Source organism: Dermacentor silvarum, chromosome 8 (assembly GCF_013339745.2).
Source record: "Dermacentor silvarum isolate Dsil-2018 chromosome 8, BIME_Dsil_1.4, whole genome shotgun sequence".
In the NCBI taxonomy this organism is placed as follows: domain Eukaryota; kingdom Metazoa; phylum Arthropoda; class Arachnida; order Ixodida; family Ixodidae; genus Dermacentor; species Dermacentor silvarum.
Window position 1 is genome coordinate 30,649,802 of NC_051161.1, and position 21,496 is coordinate 30,671,297.

A 21,496-nucleotide genomic window follows, 5' to 3' on the forward strand; every position below is an offset into this window, starting at 1 on the left:
ACACCTTGAGCACACAGTGTACCTTTTCATCGAGCGACCACAGGAGCGACCATGACAGTGCACAGGAGAGCACGGGAGCCGGTCGTGTTGGTAGAGCGTGGTGCAATGCGGCAGCGGACGGTAACGGTGCGTGGGTGGCCGTCGACTCGACAGCGCGGCTGGTTTGGCGCGTTGCCAGGTGGCCGACAGCTCGCGGGAGTTTTGAATGGCTAAATCGGACAAGCAGCGTCACGCGCCGCCAAACTTTAGCCTAATAGGCGCGAAATGGTAGTACAGTTTTAGTCTAAGAAAAGAGAGTTCGTTATATCTATTTAGCAGAAGTATTTGCTTCGTTAAAACGAGGTTTGAAATGCGTGGCTTCCTGTTGAAATGTCAAGTGTAATTAGGATCACTTCGTTATATCCATTAGTTCGTTAAAGGTTTAATTGTACAGGCCAGTCACAAATAAACAGGAAACTCAACCAGGCGTAACAAGACGCCACAAACGAGATAGTAAATGTGCGAAAATGGCCAGAAAATTCTTGACGTCACCTTGAAACCATGGGTTCCATGGTATAGCTACGAAATACATAAAAGAGGAGTTCTGCCTGAATTTCTCTGCTAATAACAATTTCTTTCTGCACAATACGTACGAGCGATGGAGTTATAATTACAGGCATCCAAGAGAGTCGTTTGTTTTGCACTGCAGCTAAAGCCGCTGATGATGAGGACGACGATGACAGCGTCGAAATGAAAGTTGCTGAATATGACGTTTGCCAGCCGTTCTTCTCCTAGAGGGAACCCACATCTACAGCTCATTGCACTATAGCGAACCAAGGTTGCAAATAAATTCGCTCGACACTATAGCAATTCTGCTAAACCTGCTAATCAATATCTTGTCAATCACGCTGCAGAATATGAATAATGGATGCGCATTTGAGTTCAAGTCACCGACGAATGCAGGCCTTAGTATTTGAAAACAGAAAAAGCGTTCGTTTCACTGAATGAGATAACCCTATATACAGGTCCCGAAACAAAACTGCATTCAGTGGGCTCTTTGGCTCGTCGGTGCATTTTTTTCTTTACATCCTTGTTCTTGCGTCACGCCAGTATTATTGCGATAACAAATATAGAGACACTCCAGACGCATTTTTGCCTTCGCTGTCGTCGCTGCCGTGCTGCACCAGATAAATTCCAAGTGCAGGGAGAATGAGTGGCCTTCGCGCCGTATGTATAGTGGCGGTCACGCGATGTACTACTGGTTTGTGGGCAAGCATGCAAGTGCTAGCCGAGAAGGATGACGGCATGATGAGCGTCGTCTTCCCGCGCGCCCAATGTTGCAGGCCACGTGACCGAGTCCGCACTGTCTCATGGCCGGGCTAGAGGCAGAGAGCGTACGTCTGCTCCTCTAGTCCGGTCGCGGCTGTCTGCGCGGCCGAGCGCATAGGCCGCCCGCGCACCGTATTTTGGAGGTCATCTGCCGCGGGTGCCAGAACGAAGGGCGAGCGTGCAAGGCGGGGGCGAGCCGAGATGGCTGGTACCTTCATGCGCGCCTAGTTGCCTAGTGTTGGAGTATGGTGGCTAGTTGGAAGCCACGTGGTTTTGGAGAGGCGGCAAAGTTAAAATGTTGAAGCGAACAGCAGCACGAAAAGTTCGCTTTGGAACAAGCAGGCGCGTTGCTCGATGCCGGTGCTTCTCAACACGCCGGCGTAATGAAAGCGAGTGAGCACATGCGATAATCGAACGAAATCTGTTCATGTTTGTCTGTGCGCGCGTTACAGGATGCCTCCTTAGTTAGTACACGAATTTTTGCGGCATTGTGCGGCCTCAAGAACTACGAACCATACTTCGTTTGACAAAAGTTGTTAGTAGCGCCTAACTGTGACATGTGTCTCCTTTGTGAATGTGATTTTGCGGTACAATATGTCGTTGAGTGAGCACCAACTAGCCTATAACAACAAATCCTCCTGCAGATTACCTTGTATAATTATATCCTTGCTATCGCTATTAATGCTTCGCCTTTCTTTTGAAACTGGGACTTTTTCCTAATATTACAAAAATCTCCTTTTTCTTCCAGCTGATAAATCTAGAGCTGGACAAGGTAAGAAGGCCTTTTGCATGTGCTTCATTACTTATCAGATCCATATATGCGTTCATGAACCACCGCGAACTTTTTCTGTTTCTTTCTTTCTTTGTTCGCTCCATCTAACGAAAAGTGCATGGTTGTCCATAAAACGGTGATGTTGACCGAGTAGATGATTGCAGTCCGCGAAACGAATGCGGCGTCACTTTGCGAACGTAGCATCAAAGTCAATTAGAACGAGGCGCCCTTGTGGTCCCACTTACCACGGCGTGAAAAAGAGCTTAAAAAACAAAAAGAAATAGAAGCTGCAACCACACCTACAGACATGCTTCCCGTAATAAAAAAGTAACAAAGGTGACAGCGTTACACAACTTGCATTATGTAGAAAATAAGTTAGGGTTGCCATGGTGAATGGTCACCATAATTTCAAAGCAATCAGGCGCCCAGAAACAGAACGTATATTTAACCGCTAAAATATGAAGACCTTTTTATTTGCAGGGCGTTCTTTGCCCGAAGAGAAAGTGGGGGACGAAGAAGAAGGTGAAACTGCCAAGCGATGCATGCCACGTGGAAAAGGTACGCACCCTCATTGTATACATGGCGCACGGCCCAAGATGTGATTACAGCTTGCACCCTATGTATGCGACAATTACCCAGTTGATAAGCTTCGCCGTGTCATTTGTATACTTGCGAAACAGGCGCTACGACGATGCCCACAGACAAGGCAGCAGGCTGTGCTGTGCTGCGCGTCCGCGCGCATGCGCACTGACGCCTACTGTACAACGCGCCTGCAGTGAGATCATAAAGTACCGCAGTCTCACTGTACGATAACTCTGTTAGAGTAAGCTCGCTAAGCTTTCCAGAAAGAACGACGTTTTACAACTCAGGAACAGCAGGGCTTATCGTGTTAGTAAACGTTTGATCCAAACACATGGTTCGAAGGGCCTAATTGCCGCTAAACGGAGGCAACACCGGCCATGCAAGTCATTGTCGTAAGTGTGTTTCTACCCGTCGCGGTGGCTCAGTCAGCTAAGGCGTTGCGCTGATGAGCACGAGGTCGTGGGATCGAATCCCGGCCGCGGCGGCCGCATTTCGATGGAGGCGAAATGCAAAAACGCCCGTGTGCTTGCGTTGTAGTGCACGCTAAAGTACCCCGGGTGGTCAAAAATAATCCGGAGCCCTCCACTACGGTATGCCTCATAATCAGAACTGGTTTTTGGCACGTAAAACCCCAGAAAGAAGTGTGTTTCTTTGTTTGTTCAGGTGTGCGTCCTTTATCGGCAATTGCGCCCTTCAGCAACCACCAACGGCGAACAAGTTATTTCTGAAGCGCAGTGTTCATCTAGCTGCATGCAAATCAATTCGCGTGCATGGTAAAATAACTATTTCACCTTCTGCGGAATCATCTCAGGGGCAATTTAAAAACAGAATCGCATTTCATACATTCACGTTTTTCGCATTCTTAATATTTATGGTGCTAGAAGCAAGCTGTATAGTGACATGCGCTCCTTTCAGTCGAACCTGCATGCAGTGGCATCAGTCCGAGGCCGTGTAGTCACACCGATGAAGTCAGGAGGGTACCATGAGACAACGCCCTTCCCCACCTTCTCTAGACTACATACGATATGACCATATGTGGCGTGGCCAAGCAACTGACGGAAAAATGATTTACCGCGTCTTTCGGGAGCGCTTAGCTTGCGGAGCGCAAAAGAGACGGCGCTACAGGCTACGACGCCATACGACGCCTTCTGAGTGGAACCGAGAGCCAGAACAAAAGATATTGCTCCTCCACAACACAAATGGCACGAAAATTGGTGTTTTTGAGAAATCAAGGAAAAACATTCCAATTGTATCATTATTGGGACAAAACTTACAAAATCTTATGAAAATGAAGTCTTGGAATTTTATAGAATGAATCTTATGTTAACGAAAGGTCTTGAAAGCGCAAAAATGAGAAAACTGAAAACATTTTGGGACAATTTTCCGCCTTGGAGCTTCCCCCTTCAAGGGATCCTAAAACGAGGTTCCTGTGAACATGTGAGCAAGATATTATTGCACTGCATGCAGCAGGGAATTTAAAATCTCGTGTCAAAAGCAGTGAAAAATCGCTTGCTCTCGCTTCCGCAATGGCGTCATGCAGCGTCATCGCAAGAAGCTGGACCCACAATAGCTATTGTCTGGTTTCGTGATCGCGAGAACCTTCTCAGTGATAGTTATTGCACATTTGAGTTAAATAAGTGGGAAAATATATTATGCCTGCGATCTCAAAAATACAGAAAAATCATTTCATCTTCGCATTGCCGGTATACACACGACCGTTGCGCGTTGGTGCGTCTGCTGCGTGTGGCCTCTAAAATAAAAAAGCGTAGCGAATAAACCACGGCCGTAATAGGTTGCCGCCACGAGCCGTCTCGCCGCCGATACATCGAACATTCGGGCGTGGCCAGCAGGGCATTGCACCCTTGCGCCCCCTTGTCGTCTGTGTGGCTTTCACTGCCTTGCGCCCTCTTGGCCCTGTGTAGCTTTCAGCGTGCTAGTGGAAATGAAAGAAGAGAGAAAACCACTCATCAGTCTGATAACTTCGCCTGTGCTTGAAGGATTTGAAAACTTTCTTTTTTTTTTTTCTGGCAGGACATTCGTGAGGCGGCCTAATTTAATACTGATGTATTTCTATGATTAGTTTTAAAAAATGTTTCAGGGCCCCTTTAATGGCGGACACGTGCTTATGCATGAATTGAATTGCTTTGTTTTCAGAGCACGAGCGCCCGCTGGTGTGCGTGCTCTCTGAACGGACGGAGCATGCGCGGACAGTCACGACCAGCTACTGCACGCATGTGGTCTTCTCGTTGCGGCAGTTCGGAAACACTGACCTTAATGTTCTTCCTAACGGTGAGCACCTTGAATCGATCTCTCTCTTCAACGAAGCCAGATACTTGCTGCAACGAAATCAATGTGAGACAGCTTAATCAGCTATTCACCTGTTATTCAGTTAGTGCAAAACACAATGCGCGTTTTGGGACAGATGTCGACAGGGGTTTTTCGAAAGCCAGGATTTAGGCATTGTAACCGATAAACACAGATAAATGCTTTGTTATAGGAATTTTTCTTGACACACAAAGTGGAAAAAGAAATGGTTTACACAGTAAGCTCTGTGATGTCTTGTTCTATAACTTTGTTTGTGCGTTTGTGGTTTAGTCATAATACAGTGCCAACAAGTCACATCCTGCAGTTTTATGGTTATCTTGTATACAAAAGTTGATAACGCGTAACTGATTGTTAAGCGACATATTGTTACAGTGTATTTCACTTATAATGAAGAAAGAGCGAGAAACGGCACAGAAGCTTCATATTGTAAATTTTATATACTAGGTTATTTTAGCTGCAGCAATTTTTTTAATTGCCTATGGCATAAGCACAGCTCTAACCATTGAGCTAAATTACTTGATGAGCGGCCATTACTTCTACGAAAAAATCAACATGCTTAATTAAATAATTAACATAATTACAAAGTAACTTTTAATTAATTACTTTAGAGCACATGTTTCAATATGCGATTTGTAGCCGGTGAGTTCGCAAGGCATATCTACTTAATTGGACTGAATTCTCAAAACTACACTAGTTTCGAGATAATCATTTTTAAGAGGTCCGACGAAATGCATTGGTGTTCCAGTTAACTTTCGTGCTTCAATGCATAAAACAGTGTTTTCGTTAAAAAGTTAAGCCGAAAACAGTGCATTTTCGCTAGTTTGACGGCGCATATGTCGAAACCGGTGCCATCCTCAGAATTTGTTCTAACTCGATATACCTTGCAAACTCACTAACTACAAATCGTAGATGGAAATAATCTCCTTAAAGTTAACGTAAATATAGTTAAAGTTAATTAGTGTAAATATGTTGATTATTCAATTAAGCATTTTGATTCCTCGTAGAAGTGATGGCCGCCTCATCGAGTAATTTAGCTCGTTAGAATTGTGCTGTTTGCTACAGGCAAGTTTTTAAAATTTGATGCAGCTAAAAAAGGCACCCTATATATATATAGGGTGCCAAGATTTCCTTTGTTAAATATATATATATATATATATATATATATATATATTGAACAAAGCAAATCTCGGCTTTCGAAAAAGCGGTTTCCTTGAAATTGGTTACCGTATGGAATAAAATAGTGAAGTGATTCTTCTAAAGCTGAAATACCTGAAGGTGCGCTAGGGAAGTGTTCAGCACATGCTTACACACAGAACACGCATAACGATTATGGATCACCCTACGAGCGACTGTCAGGAAAAAGCACGACGCTCCTCCACTCCTCAACACACGAAGGCGCTACGGCAGGGTTCGCGCGGGAAGGCACCTCGATCCCCACACCCTTTAGCGTACAGTTACACATCCCTTGTTCGACCACCGTTGAGCAACAGTAACCAAAACCAGTCTTGTGGGCACTTAGGTGTCAGGTGCTTTCCTGTTGGTAACATTATCCAAGTCCACGGCGTTGGGCCTGCGTATCCAGTCATACGCAGGCCCAACAGCGTTAACACAATTTCGCCATGAGGGAGAAGCAATGAATGCGATAGCATTAGCAACATGTTAGAATTTACACAAAGTGCACGACTCGTAGTGTAGTGGCAGCGTGAATTGAAGTAAACGTAAGTTGCCAAAGTAAAAACGAGCTTTTGTGCTAGGGGTCCTCTGTTTGAATCGATCCTGTCATCGGACAATTTCATTAATATCTATTAATAAAAGCCAACGTCTTTCTCAGCTACTTTACCACCACTTTTCAGTATCGGGTATGTTTCAAACATCTTTCCTGGGCCGATCCCGGCGGTTTCATTTTCAGATTTGAGCTCTGTTATTGTTTCGCACTTTTAATATTCAAGTCTGGCAAGATTTAACATAGAATACATGCGCTGTCGGCGTTTTGTTTCACGACATTTGTTTGCGGGCTACCATTCTCAAAATTCTGAGGAATAATTGTCAGGAATCTAAGTGATAGAACGGTGTGGCGCACTATAACCCGCATGTACCGTATGTCATCTAGCATGGCATGGCATATAGCGCACATATACCTAAACGGACAGGGTGTTTCGGTGAACACTTTCAAAATTTGTTTAAGGTTGCCTGTGGCAGATAGCCCAATTCTAGTTAATGAGCTGGTCTACTCGAAGAGGCAGGACATTACTTGCAGAAAAAATTGAAACGCATAATCGACTAATTAACAAAAAATACTAATTAGGTTTCTAACTAATTACCTAACTGGAACGCCAATGCATTTCTCCGCAAAGTTCGGGAATTAATATCTCGAAACTAGTGTCATCCCGAGAATTCGTTCCAAGCGGATCCGCCTTGAGAACTCCACGGCTACAATTTGTAAATTGCAATATGGGCCATCAGGTAATTAGTTTAAAAATAATTAGTGAATTTCTGTTAATTATTCGATTGTGCATTTCAATTTATTGTGCAAGTAGTGTCCGCCTCTTCGAGTAGACCAGCTCATGACCTAGAATTGTGCTATCTGCCGCAGGCAACCTTTAATAATTTTTGAAAGTGTTCGCTGCAACACCCTGTGCATACAGAACCTCACTGGCGACAACGACGGTCAAAACTCTGCTTGGAGGGTCTATATAATTGCTATCGCGATAAAAAAAGAAAGGAAGAAGGAAAGGTTGTTGTGCATCAAGATTATACCCCAAAGAATATAAGGTTAATACAAGGCAATGACTGCACAAGACTGTGATGTACAAGATGGCAAGCTCGCCTTGCTGACAGCAACAATGCAGCCATATGCCCATCGAGTGTTCTCTGCTAAAAAAATTTTAAAAGCGCTCTACCGAGTCATGTGACCATGGTCCGGACATGAAGTCCAGGAACAGGGTTGCCAGAAGTGCTGCTGCGTGTCGCAGGTTACCTGGCCCAGCTACAGGAGAGCGGCGTACGAGTGCTGGTGGCGGTACATGAGCGACTGCTGCAACTGACCTCGCTACGCGAAAGCGCCGAAGATACCGCGCGGCAGCTGCGAGACCGCAACCTGGACGGCCTGGCGCTACTCTACGTTAGTCGTTCCACCCGGCAGTTGCCTTCGCTGGAGCGCAAAATGAAGGTACGACGTCGTTGCAACAAATTTGAGTGACAACGTATCGCTTCCCCTACCCCTCTAACTATTATTATTTTTATATTTTTCATTCATCTCTTAACGCTGTTTTCATCTGCTGTTTCACCTCACTGTAGAATTCAGCAGTATTTTTTTTTTAGCACTGTAACTTCAGCACAGAACACAGCAAAGCACTGAGGGCACACGTACTAGAATATGGACCACACTCTAAAACAATTTACATCCCTTTGGGTGTATCTCGTCCTCAAACATCTGTCTTACTTGCGTTTCTTTCTTGAAAACTCTGCGCTAGCTGCATTAAGTTAGTAGTTACATCAGCTGCATAAACTGCGGTAAACATTTACTCCCTAACTAAATTAATACGCATGTTGTGACAGCGCGCACAGGCAAACACGAACACATCCCACTCGATGACCGCGGACACTCTCGGTCAGAACGCTGGCGTGATGAAGAGAGTGGTAGCAGCGGCGAGTGAACTCGCCCTTCCTGCTGCCTCTCGCTTAAATGAGAACTATATAGTGCGCGAAAACACACCGCATGTGAAGCCACCACCTATCTCGGTTGCCTAGTTTTTGAATCCACCGCAGATTATCTCCAAGATAGGGCGCGCGGCCGCGCCTGCCGTCGTAGCAAGACCGCACCCTCCTCGCCTTCCGCCTTTACGCGCGCGAAAGGACGCCTCCGCATCAAGCCGCCATCCTTATTCACGGGTCACTCTCGCAAGCTTTCCTTCGCACCTACAGCATACGGCGCGCGGTTTCGATGTTATCGCACTTGAACTTTATACCAAACATCACCGCGACGACGATGACGACGGAAATTTGCCTGGTGTCCACGTAATTTCTATCGTAATAAAAGGAAAGGCACGCCATACAGGTGATTGTTGTTTGAGGAAAGTCACCCGCCGCGGTAGCCCAGTGGATGCGTTGCGGTGTTGAGCTGAGGTCACGTGGGCTCGATCCCGGCCGCGGCGGCCGCTTTCCGGTGGGGGTGGAGTGCAGAAACGATCGTGTAATTTTAAGGACTCCATGCAGGGGCCAGGTAATCAGAGCTCATCACCTGGGGTCCCTCCAAATGGGCCACTAAATTGAACCCCATGTGGTAAAAAAAAATGGACGGACGCTTAAGGTTCACCTTTAATAATGGAACGCGATAGCATTCAAAGATCTCTGAATGCTTGTCAGACTTCCCGGCAACTGCAGCTTTCTTTTTTCTCCACCTTCGCCTGTGCGCGCCGCCGCCGTTTTACGCTGCCGAGGAGACCAGCGCCGTTTGGATGGTGTTTTTGCAAGTATTGCAAGTAACCTACCCGGGAGTGCCGCTGTTGGTAAGGTAAAATGCTGGAAAAGGAGTTTGTGTTTCAGTTACCTCGTAACAGAATTATGCTTTCTCGTACATTCACATTACAATCCGACGCTATCGAGTCTGTAGGTTGTGGTTAATTCGTACTTTACGGTTTTTACAGCGGAGCTGTTAAGGGCTAGTTCCCCCAGGATCGTGTCCGCGTGTAGAAAAAAATATCAGCATTGGCTCGAGCATAGCCTCCTCTGAAAAGTATAGAGGAGGCTATGGCTCGAGCATCGTCGTCTTACACAGCTGGCTCGTTGGCGCCCCTAGGTTTGCGCTCGTGCCACTGCTTCTGCGTTCGTCGTCGTCGTCTGCTTCCACAGCTGGCTGCGTTGCCGCAAATTATTCCAGCGTAAAATTTCACTTCTGTCGTCGTAATGGGGAGGCCGCGTTTTCGGGGGTATCAGCCATTGCCTAAGGGGGTATGAGCCATTCATGAGAGACCGACGACGTGTCCTAACGCGTTTGAGCAACGCCGCCTCGAACGCGCTCGGGTAAGGCTCGTCGTCGACGTGCCGATTCTAGCATGAGGGCTTCCGAAGCCCAGGCGAAACATCAGCGAAGAGCCAAGGACCCCCGAGTTGAGGGAGCGCGATGTTGAGGCCAAACGTCAGCGTCGTCTTGCCCTCCAGGAACCCGACAACGGTGGCAACGCTAGCGCCAACTTCCCCGGTGCGACCGCCAGGTTTCAGCGCGAGTTTCTCAACCGGAACGTTCATGATAGGCATGTTCGGTTGGATGATGCCCAACGACGATACGCCCTTTCTCATAGTGGGGGCAATATTCACTACAGCAGACCCACCATAGTCACAGCTTCGCTGGCTTCCATCTTCACACTAGTGGAAGGGCTCTTAAGTTTTTCTACCGATTTTACTTTCAGAAAGTCAATTTTGCTCACTAACGCCTTGCGCCACGAGGAGGGCCTGCGCGGTCGGGGTGGTGCGGGATGATTTTCTCCGCCACCGACGCCGGCGCGCCCTCGCCGACGCCAGATTTTCTGCTACACGAGATTACAGGAAGCTTTAGCTCGGTTCCTTCTATCTAAATACATCTAAAAGGAGAATTCATTTTGCTCTGTAGCCACTGCAGAAAATTTAACGAGGTTTCGAATTTTTTATTTAAGTCGTCAAATTTCTATAAAAAATTGGCAAACATTTAAAATTTTCAGAAAACGAAGCTATCAAGTTGCAACTCTCACTCAGCAATGAAAAATCGTATCACACTTCTGTGAACTGCATCTAATAGTACATCTGAAGCGGACAGAATTGATATATTACACATGAAGCTAAAAAAATTTGTAATATGGAAATACAGCTTTTGCAGAACCCTTGTACACAATGCAACAAATTCACACAAGATATAAATTGACATAACGAATTTGTCCGCTTTGAATGATCTAATAGATGCCGTTTACAGAACCGCGATATCTGTTCTTGATGCAGAGTAAACTTGGAACTTCTATTTTTTCGAACTTTCGAATTTTTGAAAAATCTTTTTTAAAAAACTGTCAGCCCTTCCACTGGGGTGGAGATAGAAGACCAGCGAAGCTGTACTATGGTGGGAAATATGTATTTCCAATTATGACTATTAAGATGTGATGGTGCAATTGGTTATTTGAAGTCTTGAACTATTAAAGAATGAGAAATATGTATGATTCGGTGGTTTTCATTTATTTAGTGACCACAGGGACCATGGCCTTATGGTCGCTACGGTACACCGCCATAGGGTGTACGACAAAGGTTCGCACGTTCTTCATAAACACGTCACCAATGCTGCGCGTGTTCGGTTCGAACGCGGGCAAAACGCCGCCGCCGTCGACAACAGTTCTGCGCGTTGCTGGTGCTGCTACATGTCCAAGTTTATACAGCTCCTCAGAATTTTGTGAATGACAGCCCATAAACAAATGTCATGAAACAAAACACCGGCAGCGCATGCCTCTTATGTTAAATCTCCTCAGACTGAAATATTAAAAGTGCGAAACGAAACGCCTAGTCGCAAGATACGTATTTGGTGCCGCAGCTAAACGTCTCCTCCTCCCTCCCTCCCAGCCCCCCATGGCCTTTCGCGCGACGGATGAAGTCGCGTTCGCTCCCCGTGAACGCGAGCGTCCCTTGCGCGCTTTCACTCGCACATACAGCATACGGCCAATGAGAGTTTTTTTTAAATGCGAATGCATTTCTTAGTCGGGGCATGTCGGGCGTCTGTCGGTGTCCGCGCGCCGGCAGGTGTTATCTCTCCGCTCTCACTCCCTCTCCCATAGCAACAGCTGCGGGCGCGCATGCTTATCCTCGCCCCTAGCAACCGGAGCAGGTGCTGCGGGCGGAGTAGCGGACAGTGAGTGGAGAGGAGGAGCGCGCTCAGGCCTGTGAGGGCGCTCGCATCGCGGGAACTCGGCTAGGGTGGCTAGAATTGCCCAATTCTAGCCACCCTAACCAACACCCTCTAGAAAAATATGAGGGTGTTGCCCTAACTCGGCGGAGCTCCCGCGTGTGCGGAGAGAGTGTAGGAGAGGATAGGTTTATATCACGGTGGTTTATATATAGGGGCTTTAGGTGCAGTGCTTCGCCGCTCCTTCTCTCGCCGTTCGCTCTCTCTCCTCCCTGCGCCCCACTCTCCCGTTCGCTCACTCGCACGTATATATAAATGGAGTGAAGCGCGCGCCTCACTCTCGACCATTCGCTGGCTGGGCGCCTCTCAAGGCGATAGCAGAAGTCGGTGAAGGCGAATGTCTGACGGCAACGGTACCCCTAGCAAGAAGTGTAATACAATCCAACCCGAGCATTACACCTCTCGCTGGAGGTGACGTCACTGCAGTAGCTTCAACGTCATCATCAACCGGAGGAGAAGAAGCGGAAGACAAGGCTGCGAAGCGAAGAGCGCGTGATGCCGAACGCAAGCGAGCGAAGCGAGCTGCCGATACCGAACTCGGTGCTCTGGAAGCCGCTGCGAAACGCCAACGCCGAGCCGAAGATCCGGAAATGTGTGCTCGATACACCGCTGTGAGACGTCAACGGCGAGCCGAGAACGCTGAAGTTCGTGTTCGAGACGCGGCGGAGAAACGTCAATGGCGAGCCGCCGATCCTCGAGTGAAGTACATGCGGACAAAGTACTCTATGCAGTGTGCCTCGGCCGAGTCCGACAAGTGTCCGACTACCATTCACGGAAGTTGCATTGATCTCGCCTTTACCCGAAACTGTGACGTGCGCATGCTTCTCAAAGACCCTTTGACTGTACACTTTAGCGACCACAAGGCTGTGATTATGGCCGTCAGGTACAATGACAACACAAACAGGTGCTGATGAATGTGTAAATAAATGGTTACGGTACAAATCCTCGTCTCGTCATTAATTTACGCCATTAAAATTACTACGCCGTGTACTCTCGGCGCAAGAAATGCATTCGCATTTCCTCACGATGCCCTTCGGGGAGGTGGGGGCAATTTTTTTTTCTATACACGCGGACACGACCATCGGAGACTGAGCGCTTAACAGCTTCGCTGTAAAAATGCAGGCCCTAAATCGAAATTCCGCTTCCAACAGTTACTAGAATTTAACTTACTCTTTCAAATGCAACAAATTTCATTAATATCGGTCCAGGGGTTCGATATTAATGAAATCTGTTGCATTTGGGTCATTTCATTTGTTCATTTGGGTTGCATTCGCAGAAAAGCGTTTCTGCGTTGTACATGTATTCGAATAGGCCGCGTCGGAGTTGGGCCCGAGCTAAAGCTTCCTCTTAACGATATATCGCGTTAAAACAGGGCTGGGTCAACCAACGCCATGCAGTCGATCCAATAGGTGTTCTGTGGTCGATCGGTCTGAGTCAGCCCGACTCGACGCGCTCGTTACGACTAAAGTCCCTAGATTTCCTGCTGCAGAAAGCAATATATATACGACCGGCTGGCGTTTTCATGCACTCGACAGGCCGATTCCAGAACAACAGACGGAATCAATCCGCTTTTGTCGGGTTCATGACGCTGATAACGCGCGTGCCACTCGTGATCTGGATCGCAGTACCGGGCGCAAAAGCACGCAAGATACACCAACAAAAGTTTACACCATTTGGGCCTTACCTTGTCCCACAGCAATAATTGTCACCTATCTGCGTTCCCGGTACTTTCGGTAGAGTGCCTAAAATATACTTATATTCGAGGCACTGTACTTTCGGGTCACGAACGGCATGCGCGTTATCAACGTGACATTAGCGACTGAGCGCAAAGTTTTCAAGAAAGGAAACGAAAGCAAGGCAGCTAGATGACGATTATCGTTGTGGGACAAAATAAGCCCTAAAGGATGCAATAATTTGTTGAGCCATATACATTTTTATACTGTTTTGTTTGTTCAGCCCAATGCATCGCCATTGCTATCGTCATCAGTTTGCGCGCTTTCCAAGTTTTCAATGTGTTGAAAGCGAAACCATAAGCAATTATGTTGCTGCACATATACGATTATTCGCCGAATGTAGTCACGGCTGTCAGAGCTCGCTGAAGTACGCGCGACAAAATAGCAGTAATAGGACACTTCCCAAAGATATAGGTAATCTACGCAAGTGTAAATGCATGACCCGGGTAGACGCCTGCGATGCCTATGTTTTGTCGTGCCGCTGTTGTGTGCGTGGCAGTACGAAAGCGTGACAAGCTCTTCTACTGACAGTGAACCTTAGCGAAGTGTTGCAGCTAACCTCGTACTAGTACTATGGCGGGGAGGCAGTCTATGCCACTCAAAGCGAGTTATAACAACTGTGCGCACCAAAATGTGTTTGGACAATGGACATACTGCTTGGTACACTGCAGGAACTGCACGACGTGTACCAGAACAGTGGCTTGTGTGTGCTGCTCAGCCTTCAGATTGTGGACTACGATAAGCCGGCAGCTTATACAGGTGCCCTGCTGAACAATCTGAACAAGTGAGTGTACTATATGTGATACAGCCGTGCTGCTTGTGTTGGTGCTTCTAGGCTTTTACAGCTGCACCGTGCACCGGCCGCCACAGTTACGCGCACCGTTACTAGATTACTTTGTCTAGTAACGTTGGTTACCCGGAACAGCATTCCGAGGTTGTCACCGGTTGAATCAAAGAAGTCTGCAGCATACAATGCAATGGTTCTTGCCTGCATGGTTTCAAAACTGGTTGTTGGGGCTGTGTTTTCATTTTGTTGTTTTCTAGTACTGCTTTCTGTGTGATAGTGTTATACACGCCCTTCTCTTTAAAGAATCTGCTTTCTCTAGGTACGTCGATTTCCTTGTGGTGAACACACACTACAGTGGAGACTATGGCCCTTGCCGTGCCACACCTGCATCAACCTTTAACCATCCATTGACCACATGTATACCACAGGTGCCGGTGGTAAGTGGCGTGCTATTCCTTGCTCGTTGCTCGCATCTGTAAACTGAAATCCCTTACCTCGTTTTTTTTTTTTTTTTTTTTTTAATGAGGCAATTGCTGATGTGAAATAAATGCTCTTGCTCTAGCACCAGTCATGTGTGCTGCTTAATAGTGCACATGACACATGTGATAACAGCAGCCAGCCTAACCAGTTAGTGGTTTAAATTGTTGTTAAGTTTGGCCTAAAATATGTTAGATGCTTGTTGTTTAGGCTGTGTCAGATATTTACAGGCATGTAGGCAAAATTTTAGCCCATCTAGTCTAGTACAAAATTTGCTTTGTTCCAGAACCTCGCACTAGAGTGGATGCACAATGTCACTGGAGGGTCTTCGTACATCTGCTTCTCTGTGGACATGCGGGCTTTTGCCTACCACATGTACGGACCCATGGTTATGGATCAAGCGTGTTACAGTGAGGAACATCTGCATTATGAGCAGGTGGGTGAAGAACTCAATAATCTTGCACAGAAAGCTGGCATTTATATAGTTGTAGCATATTAATTACACACCACTCATTTGCTTGTTAGTCTTCTTATGTTTATAATGGATGGTCCTGGTCTTTTTGTTTAATGCAGTGTAGTTCAACAAACCTACTCCAAGGTCTAGAAATAAATAGCAATGTCTAGCTATGTAATAGACATTTGTATTGCAAATGTTACTAAAAGACAGGTGAATTGAGCAAGACCAGTGTAAACAAAAGAAGTGCTAGCATGTGTATCATTTTCCTTTGTTTCATCTATGTACATTAGTAGTATTTCTAGTGCACATATCTGCAGATGTAACGGCAAAGTGAGAGTGACTTACTGTGGAAAAATCAGCTTGCTATGTCCGCCAGCTGGCAACAGTCATGCTCTGATAGCTTTCTAATCGGCGTACCATTTGGGCCTAATGTTTTCAGGTTTGTAGCAAAGAGGAATGGATATACAAGCAGGATGATTACACTATGACCAGTCTTGGCCAGCTGAGCAACATTCTTCATTCCTTTGAGACACCTTCAAGCCTCATGAGCAAGGTAACTGCCACTCTATTCACATCTGCGTCATGTTTTGGTGTTACTATCTTTAAACACATTCTCGCACAATGCTAGAATAGTATTTCTGCTTAAAGGTACTTGTCTACTGCTTGGAACATGTCTTTTGTTGTGGTTGGAATGAGAAGATTGTGTATCATAATGAAGGAAATGAGCATGCTTGTATTCCATAAACCACGAAATATATTTTTAATGTGGCTTTGAAAGTGGTCCAATAATACATGTGGTCACGTCCGACGGTGAAACAGTGCAACCAATCCGTGCACTGTCACGTAGACAAAAAGCCACACAGAGAAAGTCATTTGATTGGATACAATATTGTATAGCCTGAAATTGTATTTTATGCACTTCTGCTAACATATCCTTACGTGAGAAAGTACTTTGTCTCGTTTTCAGCTAGCGCGTGTTGAAGAGTGGCGCCGCCTTGTGCAAATGAACAGAGTCATGATGAACAGAGTGGTGTACCAACATTAACATCGCATCCAGTAATCAATGTTGTCAGCACCCATACACAGGTTTAAGAAAAGACTACGCAGATCAAAAAATTCTGTTTAAAAAATTGATATTCACTTTCCAGGGGAAACCATTGCATGTTTAGACACTTCGAATGGTAGACTTTCTATTGTGCTACAAAATAGGTCCTTGAAAAGCGGTAGACAGTCCCTTTAACAAAAATGTGGTAACCTAAGACACAGCAAATTGTACCCTCAGTCAAACAACTGGAACTCTGTGAATATTGATGTGAAATATATCACTCATACTGAACTTATAGCATAAATCAAAAACAAATTGTGCACTCCAACAACAAAACTAAAAAAATTGCCTATTTATGGCACTATTGGTAACATCTCGCAGTTCCATAAACAAGACAGAAATCTAACTTACTTTTGAACAACCACACACTTACCGCTATCCTCTTTTCAAGTGCGAGTTATGCCATCATACACATTTGTCTCTGATGTTTTTCTTTTGCTTGCCCTTCTTTGTGTCATGGACAGACCAATACATAACAAATTATAAGCAAAAAGCAACAGAATTAAGCAATTCCTTTGACTCTGAACTCATTTACTGCAACAACAGCAGTCTCTCACCGTGTAGACTGCCATCTTGTTTGTATGCTTGTTCCTAAAATAATTGCACTCTCCCACTGTGGGTCAGCAGTTATAGAGTGGTTGGGGGACGGGGAGTGGGAAAGGGTCCTTGTGGTTGAAGAAAAATGTAAGTTTAGAGCACAGACGTGAAAAGAAATGAAAGATTTCAAATATTATATAAAAAGAAAATGATAAATTGTCTGAGGTACTATGCATGAAACTTCTTTGTATTGTCATTGTGATGCTGTCATTGGCAGTGACCGACATCTACATACCTTTGATATTGTTTTCTGCCAGCCGCCTGATTCTTGGTGCATCCTCAGTTATGAGCATTTGGAAATGCTCATCATTGTAGCGTACATCTCGTTTGTGCCATCTGTACTGTCTTTGTGAAGTTCTTTCTGCCTCTTTTTTTTTCCCTTTAGTTGTCCTAGCACCAGAACCACATTTCAGTGAAGGAACAGCTGCGCCAATTGCGCCAAATTGGCTTGAGAGCGATCGTTTGCCCCAATCTACTCCAAAACGGAATTTTAGCTGAAAATTGTGCCAAGGAAGCATAAGAGCTGCCTCGCTAGTAAAACAAATCTCTATTAATAGTAAAGTTCACTATCATCATCATCATGAACTTAACATTTATAGCCGATGCCATCGGTCCTCTATTTCTCTCTGGTGGATGTTCCACTGTTTTGCCGCTGTGCGATTTTATTGTTTGTGCCGCTTGTGGTGCCAGTTTTGTATTCTTTGTACTACTGTGCATGGTGTCGAGATCGCTCAAGAAGGTTGTTGGATCAAAAAGCGGCTTTGGATAATGTCCGGTTACACATTGTTTAGCATTGTTGTTGACAGCGCCATTCCAAGATACCTTGTAATTGCGTACTCGACCGCTGGCTGGACGGAGAAGGAAGAAAAAAACCATGTGTGGAAATTGCACATTTCACGCGTTTGCGCCAAGGTCATATTCATTACAGGTGTAACGAAGAAGTGCCGGTTAGCCAGGTGCATCTCCAGCGTATGAAATGCAACGAAGTGCCGGTCAGTCAGGCGCATCACCAGCGCTTTAAGCACGGGGCCGGTTCTGACTGCTCACTGGGTTGTGACTGCCCCACCAAGTTCGACCTCTCAATCCTTGCATACCCTGTCAATAAACACTTTGACACAGGAAGTACATGGCCCTGGCATAAAACTCTTCCCAAGAGAAGACGGAGAGTTTAGCAACTGCTGGCTAATAATTTGCTATTAGTGTGGATCTTCCATTTAACCCTGTGCAATCAGAAGGGCAGATCCCTTGGTGGTAATTTAGCAGCTTTCACGTGACCAAATCCACAGATAGTTTGCACGTTAGATGTCAAGAAACCTCTTGACGACCTCACTGTAACTTCGGTTTAGTCATGCATATGCTGTAGGGCATGATCTTCCTTAGGCGTTCTTGTTGTGCATTTTATTTATTTATTTAATAAATGCGACGCATTTTCTTGTCTTGTCAGAGCCAAGGTCAAACTCGAGGCCATCCAAGGTCACAAAGTTTGTTGCCGATACACGCACACCCCCATGCGCCCGCTTGCGTGCCGCTACTGGTTGGGCGCCTTGCTCCACTTGCCAGTACGGATGTGCACGCCACAAATAGAAGTGGCTCGGTTGCGCTAGGTGCACTATGTTGCGTGTAGGCCTCTACTTGCCGACAAAACAATTGTCCCTTGAAAGTATCAAGCAGGAGAGGAATGTAAGAGTGCAATGGCTCTGCAGAAACTACAAGGGTATGCGATGTGTACCAAAGCAGTGAGGCAGGAGGCGAAGCAACGGGCCAACTGAGCTAAGGGAGCCAAGAGAAGCAGCCGCTGAACAGGCTGCTGAAGCCAAGCGGTGCCGATTGGAGGACTGGTACTTGCGGGACGGAGACACGTACTTTCAAAAGCGCTTTGTTGAAGACTAATTTGGCGTAGTATGTAGCGTCTGTAATCGCTTCTGGTTCCAATCGTACATCAGTCAGGGTGTTGCGGCTCATGCATGTGGCAGTGCTCGAGCAAGCGTTTCCCCGGGAGGAGGCGAGTTCGTTCAGATATTGTGCCACGTGCAAGGGAGAAATGCTTCGCATTGACTTAGACAATCATTGAGGATAGTTTCTGCTGTAATTTTTTTCTTATTTTCCTCGCTTGAAGCACGGCGCACATGCAAAGGCCTGTTGCAAGTCAAAATGGTAGAAGCGGTTTTATACCTCGTTGTGTGCACAGGAAGAAGCAGTATACTAAAAATTTATGAATCTAGCCTGGTAATTTTTATACGAAATGCCGCACTTTCTTTTTTTTTTCTTTTTTTTTGGCATTCTGGTGCATTTTTAGCAGAAAAGGCTGGGGGTACAGACTAAAAGCTACAAAAGGCTTGACAGTGTCTGTATCCGATAATTGCACTATGACAGAGACAAAATAAAATTTGCATACGACAAACATACAATGGCACAACTATGCATGTAAAATACAATAGTAACAGTCTAGAAGCTAACACTAAAAAAATACTTTCCTGCACATAATCAAAATTTGAAGAGAAAGAAAAAGCAATAACAGATAGCACTACTGAAAACAATGCTGGTGGTGGTTTATAAGAGTAGGCAATGTCAATGTGATCATTTGTCGGCCATAACTGCTTCTGCGCATGTCACAGACATTCACTCTCTGTCAAATTAGCAAGTTTCTTCAACTACAGATTGTTTATTTTAATGCCTTAGTTGTAGCTTGCCATGAGTAAAAAATCATGCAGGTCGACAACAGGTATTATGTTTAGGTTTTACAGATAGACCTGGCGTGTGCATTTTACGGAGCATTGACTATGCAACAGACAGTCCTTTTTTGTGATAGGTTAGCAACCGTTGGCTAATAATTTGTTATTAGTGCGGATCTTTGTAGCTTGCCATGAGTAAAAAATCATGCAGGTCGACAACAGGTATTATGTTTAGGTTTTACAGATAGACCTGGCGTGTGCGTTTTACGGAGCATTGACTATGCAACAGACAGCCCTTTTCTGTGATAGGTTAGCAACCGTTGGCTAATAATTTGTTATTAGTGCGGATCTTCCATTCAGCCCTGCACGATCAGAAGAGCAGATCCCGTGCTTATACTTGACACAGGTCCTCTCTCTTTTACTTGAACAGATTTTTTTATTCTGCCACGCTGATATGCATAGAGTCCACTCTGTTATCTTTGTTGACTGATTCATTGAATATTGAGATATGGCGTATAGATGTGCATTCGACATTGTACCAAAAGTGCTCATCGCTACACCAAAGCCAGCTTTTTTTCCTGTGCCAAAATCTGCGCCAAAAGGTCAAATGGTTGTTCCGCCACTGTAGCGAATCAACCATCTCCTCTGCTTGCTATTTTGTTATAAGTGTGTCTGAATATGAGCTTGTTGTGCATAGTCTGCAAATAAAGTTCCCTGCTGTTGGTGTAGGTCGTTGCTGCTTCACTGAGTGTTCCGGCTATTTGTGTGGCTGCTTTCAACTATGACTATGAAGATTCCTCAGGACGCTGCCATGGGGCACCTTATGCACGTATGAAGGCTTTAAGGCAGTGGCTAGGTGAGCACTTCAACCTGGAGGTGTGAATCTTGTATTTTCAAGTGTTTTTGTATTTCTGGTGCCACAAATAACAGTATGTCATAATTATGGTCTGTGGAAATGCTCATCTAAGAATCCACTTTAAATCCATAAATAATTGCTGCTTTTCTTTTGGATCTGCATACTCAACTACTGCTGTGAAAGCATTACTTTGAAAGTGACCAATCTGGTCAAGTCATTTTCAACAGTTAGAGAGTGGCTCATATAAAGAAGAAACATTTTCAGTGCATCAGCATAGTCTTAATGCATTGCCAGGCAACAACATCAGAGTTCACTTGCACATTTTTAAGAACAGGCTTGTTTAAGACTATGTACATAATTGCACATTTTCTTCTAGATGACAGCAAAACTGCAAAGAAAGGCATGGCAGGAATTCAAAAAGGTAAGCTGTTTGAAAGACTGCTGTGTTGCAGTGCAATTATGGTTAGTGTGGCAGGCACTGCAGAGTGCAACATAAAGTAAGAGTTTGGCTGTCTACAAGTTCTAGGCTAGTCTCTAAATAGTACTGCCTCATTGAGGCTGGTGGAACACGGTCATGAAACTTCTTCTCTACACTACTGCAAGGTGCTGTCACTGTTTGCTGATCTTGCACTGCTATAATCCATCCCATAGTGTGTCCCACGCACGTCCAGTGACTGGAACCACCTTCCCTCAGATATTGTTTCCATTTCGGACCATGATCAATTTTGTGTAACCATTTACAGTCACTTATTTGACGACGCATGAAGTGTTTTTTTTTTTCCTTAACGCGGTTCTTCGCATTGTATCTTCATTCCTGCTTTTGTTGCATTAGCCTAACATTTTCTCGTCCTGTGTATTGTTGATGTCATTAGAATTGTACATATTATTACATTTTCTATTTTGTTTACT

General features: G+C 45.4%; 1 protein-coding gene across 1 annotated transcript in view; it reads left to right on the plus strand.

Moving 5' to 3' along the window:
* Nucleotides 1–21,496, plus strand: part of LOC119462047 (uncharacterized) — a 99,811-nt gene that overhangs the window by 19,259 nt on the left and 59,056 nt on the right. Inside the window, exons 13-22 of the mRNA XM_049672403.1 lie at nt 2,057–2,080; nt 2,561–2,638; nt 4,817–4,951; nt 7,960–8,156; nt 14,308–14,420; nt 14,743–14,860; nt 15,187–15,336; nt 15,797–15,910; nt 20,461–20,587; nt 20,964–21,008. Coding sequence (XP_049528360.1) covers nt 2,057–2,080; nt 2,561–2,638; nt 4,817–4,951; nt 7,960–8,156; nt 14,308–14,420; nt 14,743–14,860; nt 15,187–15,336; nt 15,797–15,910; nt 20,461–20,587; nt 20,964–21,008 — 1,101 coding nt within the window. The remainder of the gene's footprint in view (nt 1–2,056; nt 2,081–2,560; nt 2,639–4,816; nt 4,952–7,959; nt 8,157–14,307; nt 14,421–14,742; nt 14,861–15,186; nt 15,337–15,796; nt 15,911–20,460; nt 20,588–20,963; nt 21,009–21,496) is intronic.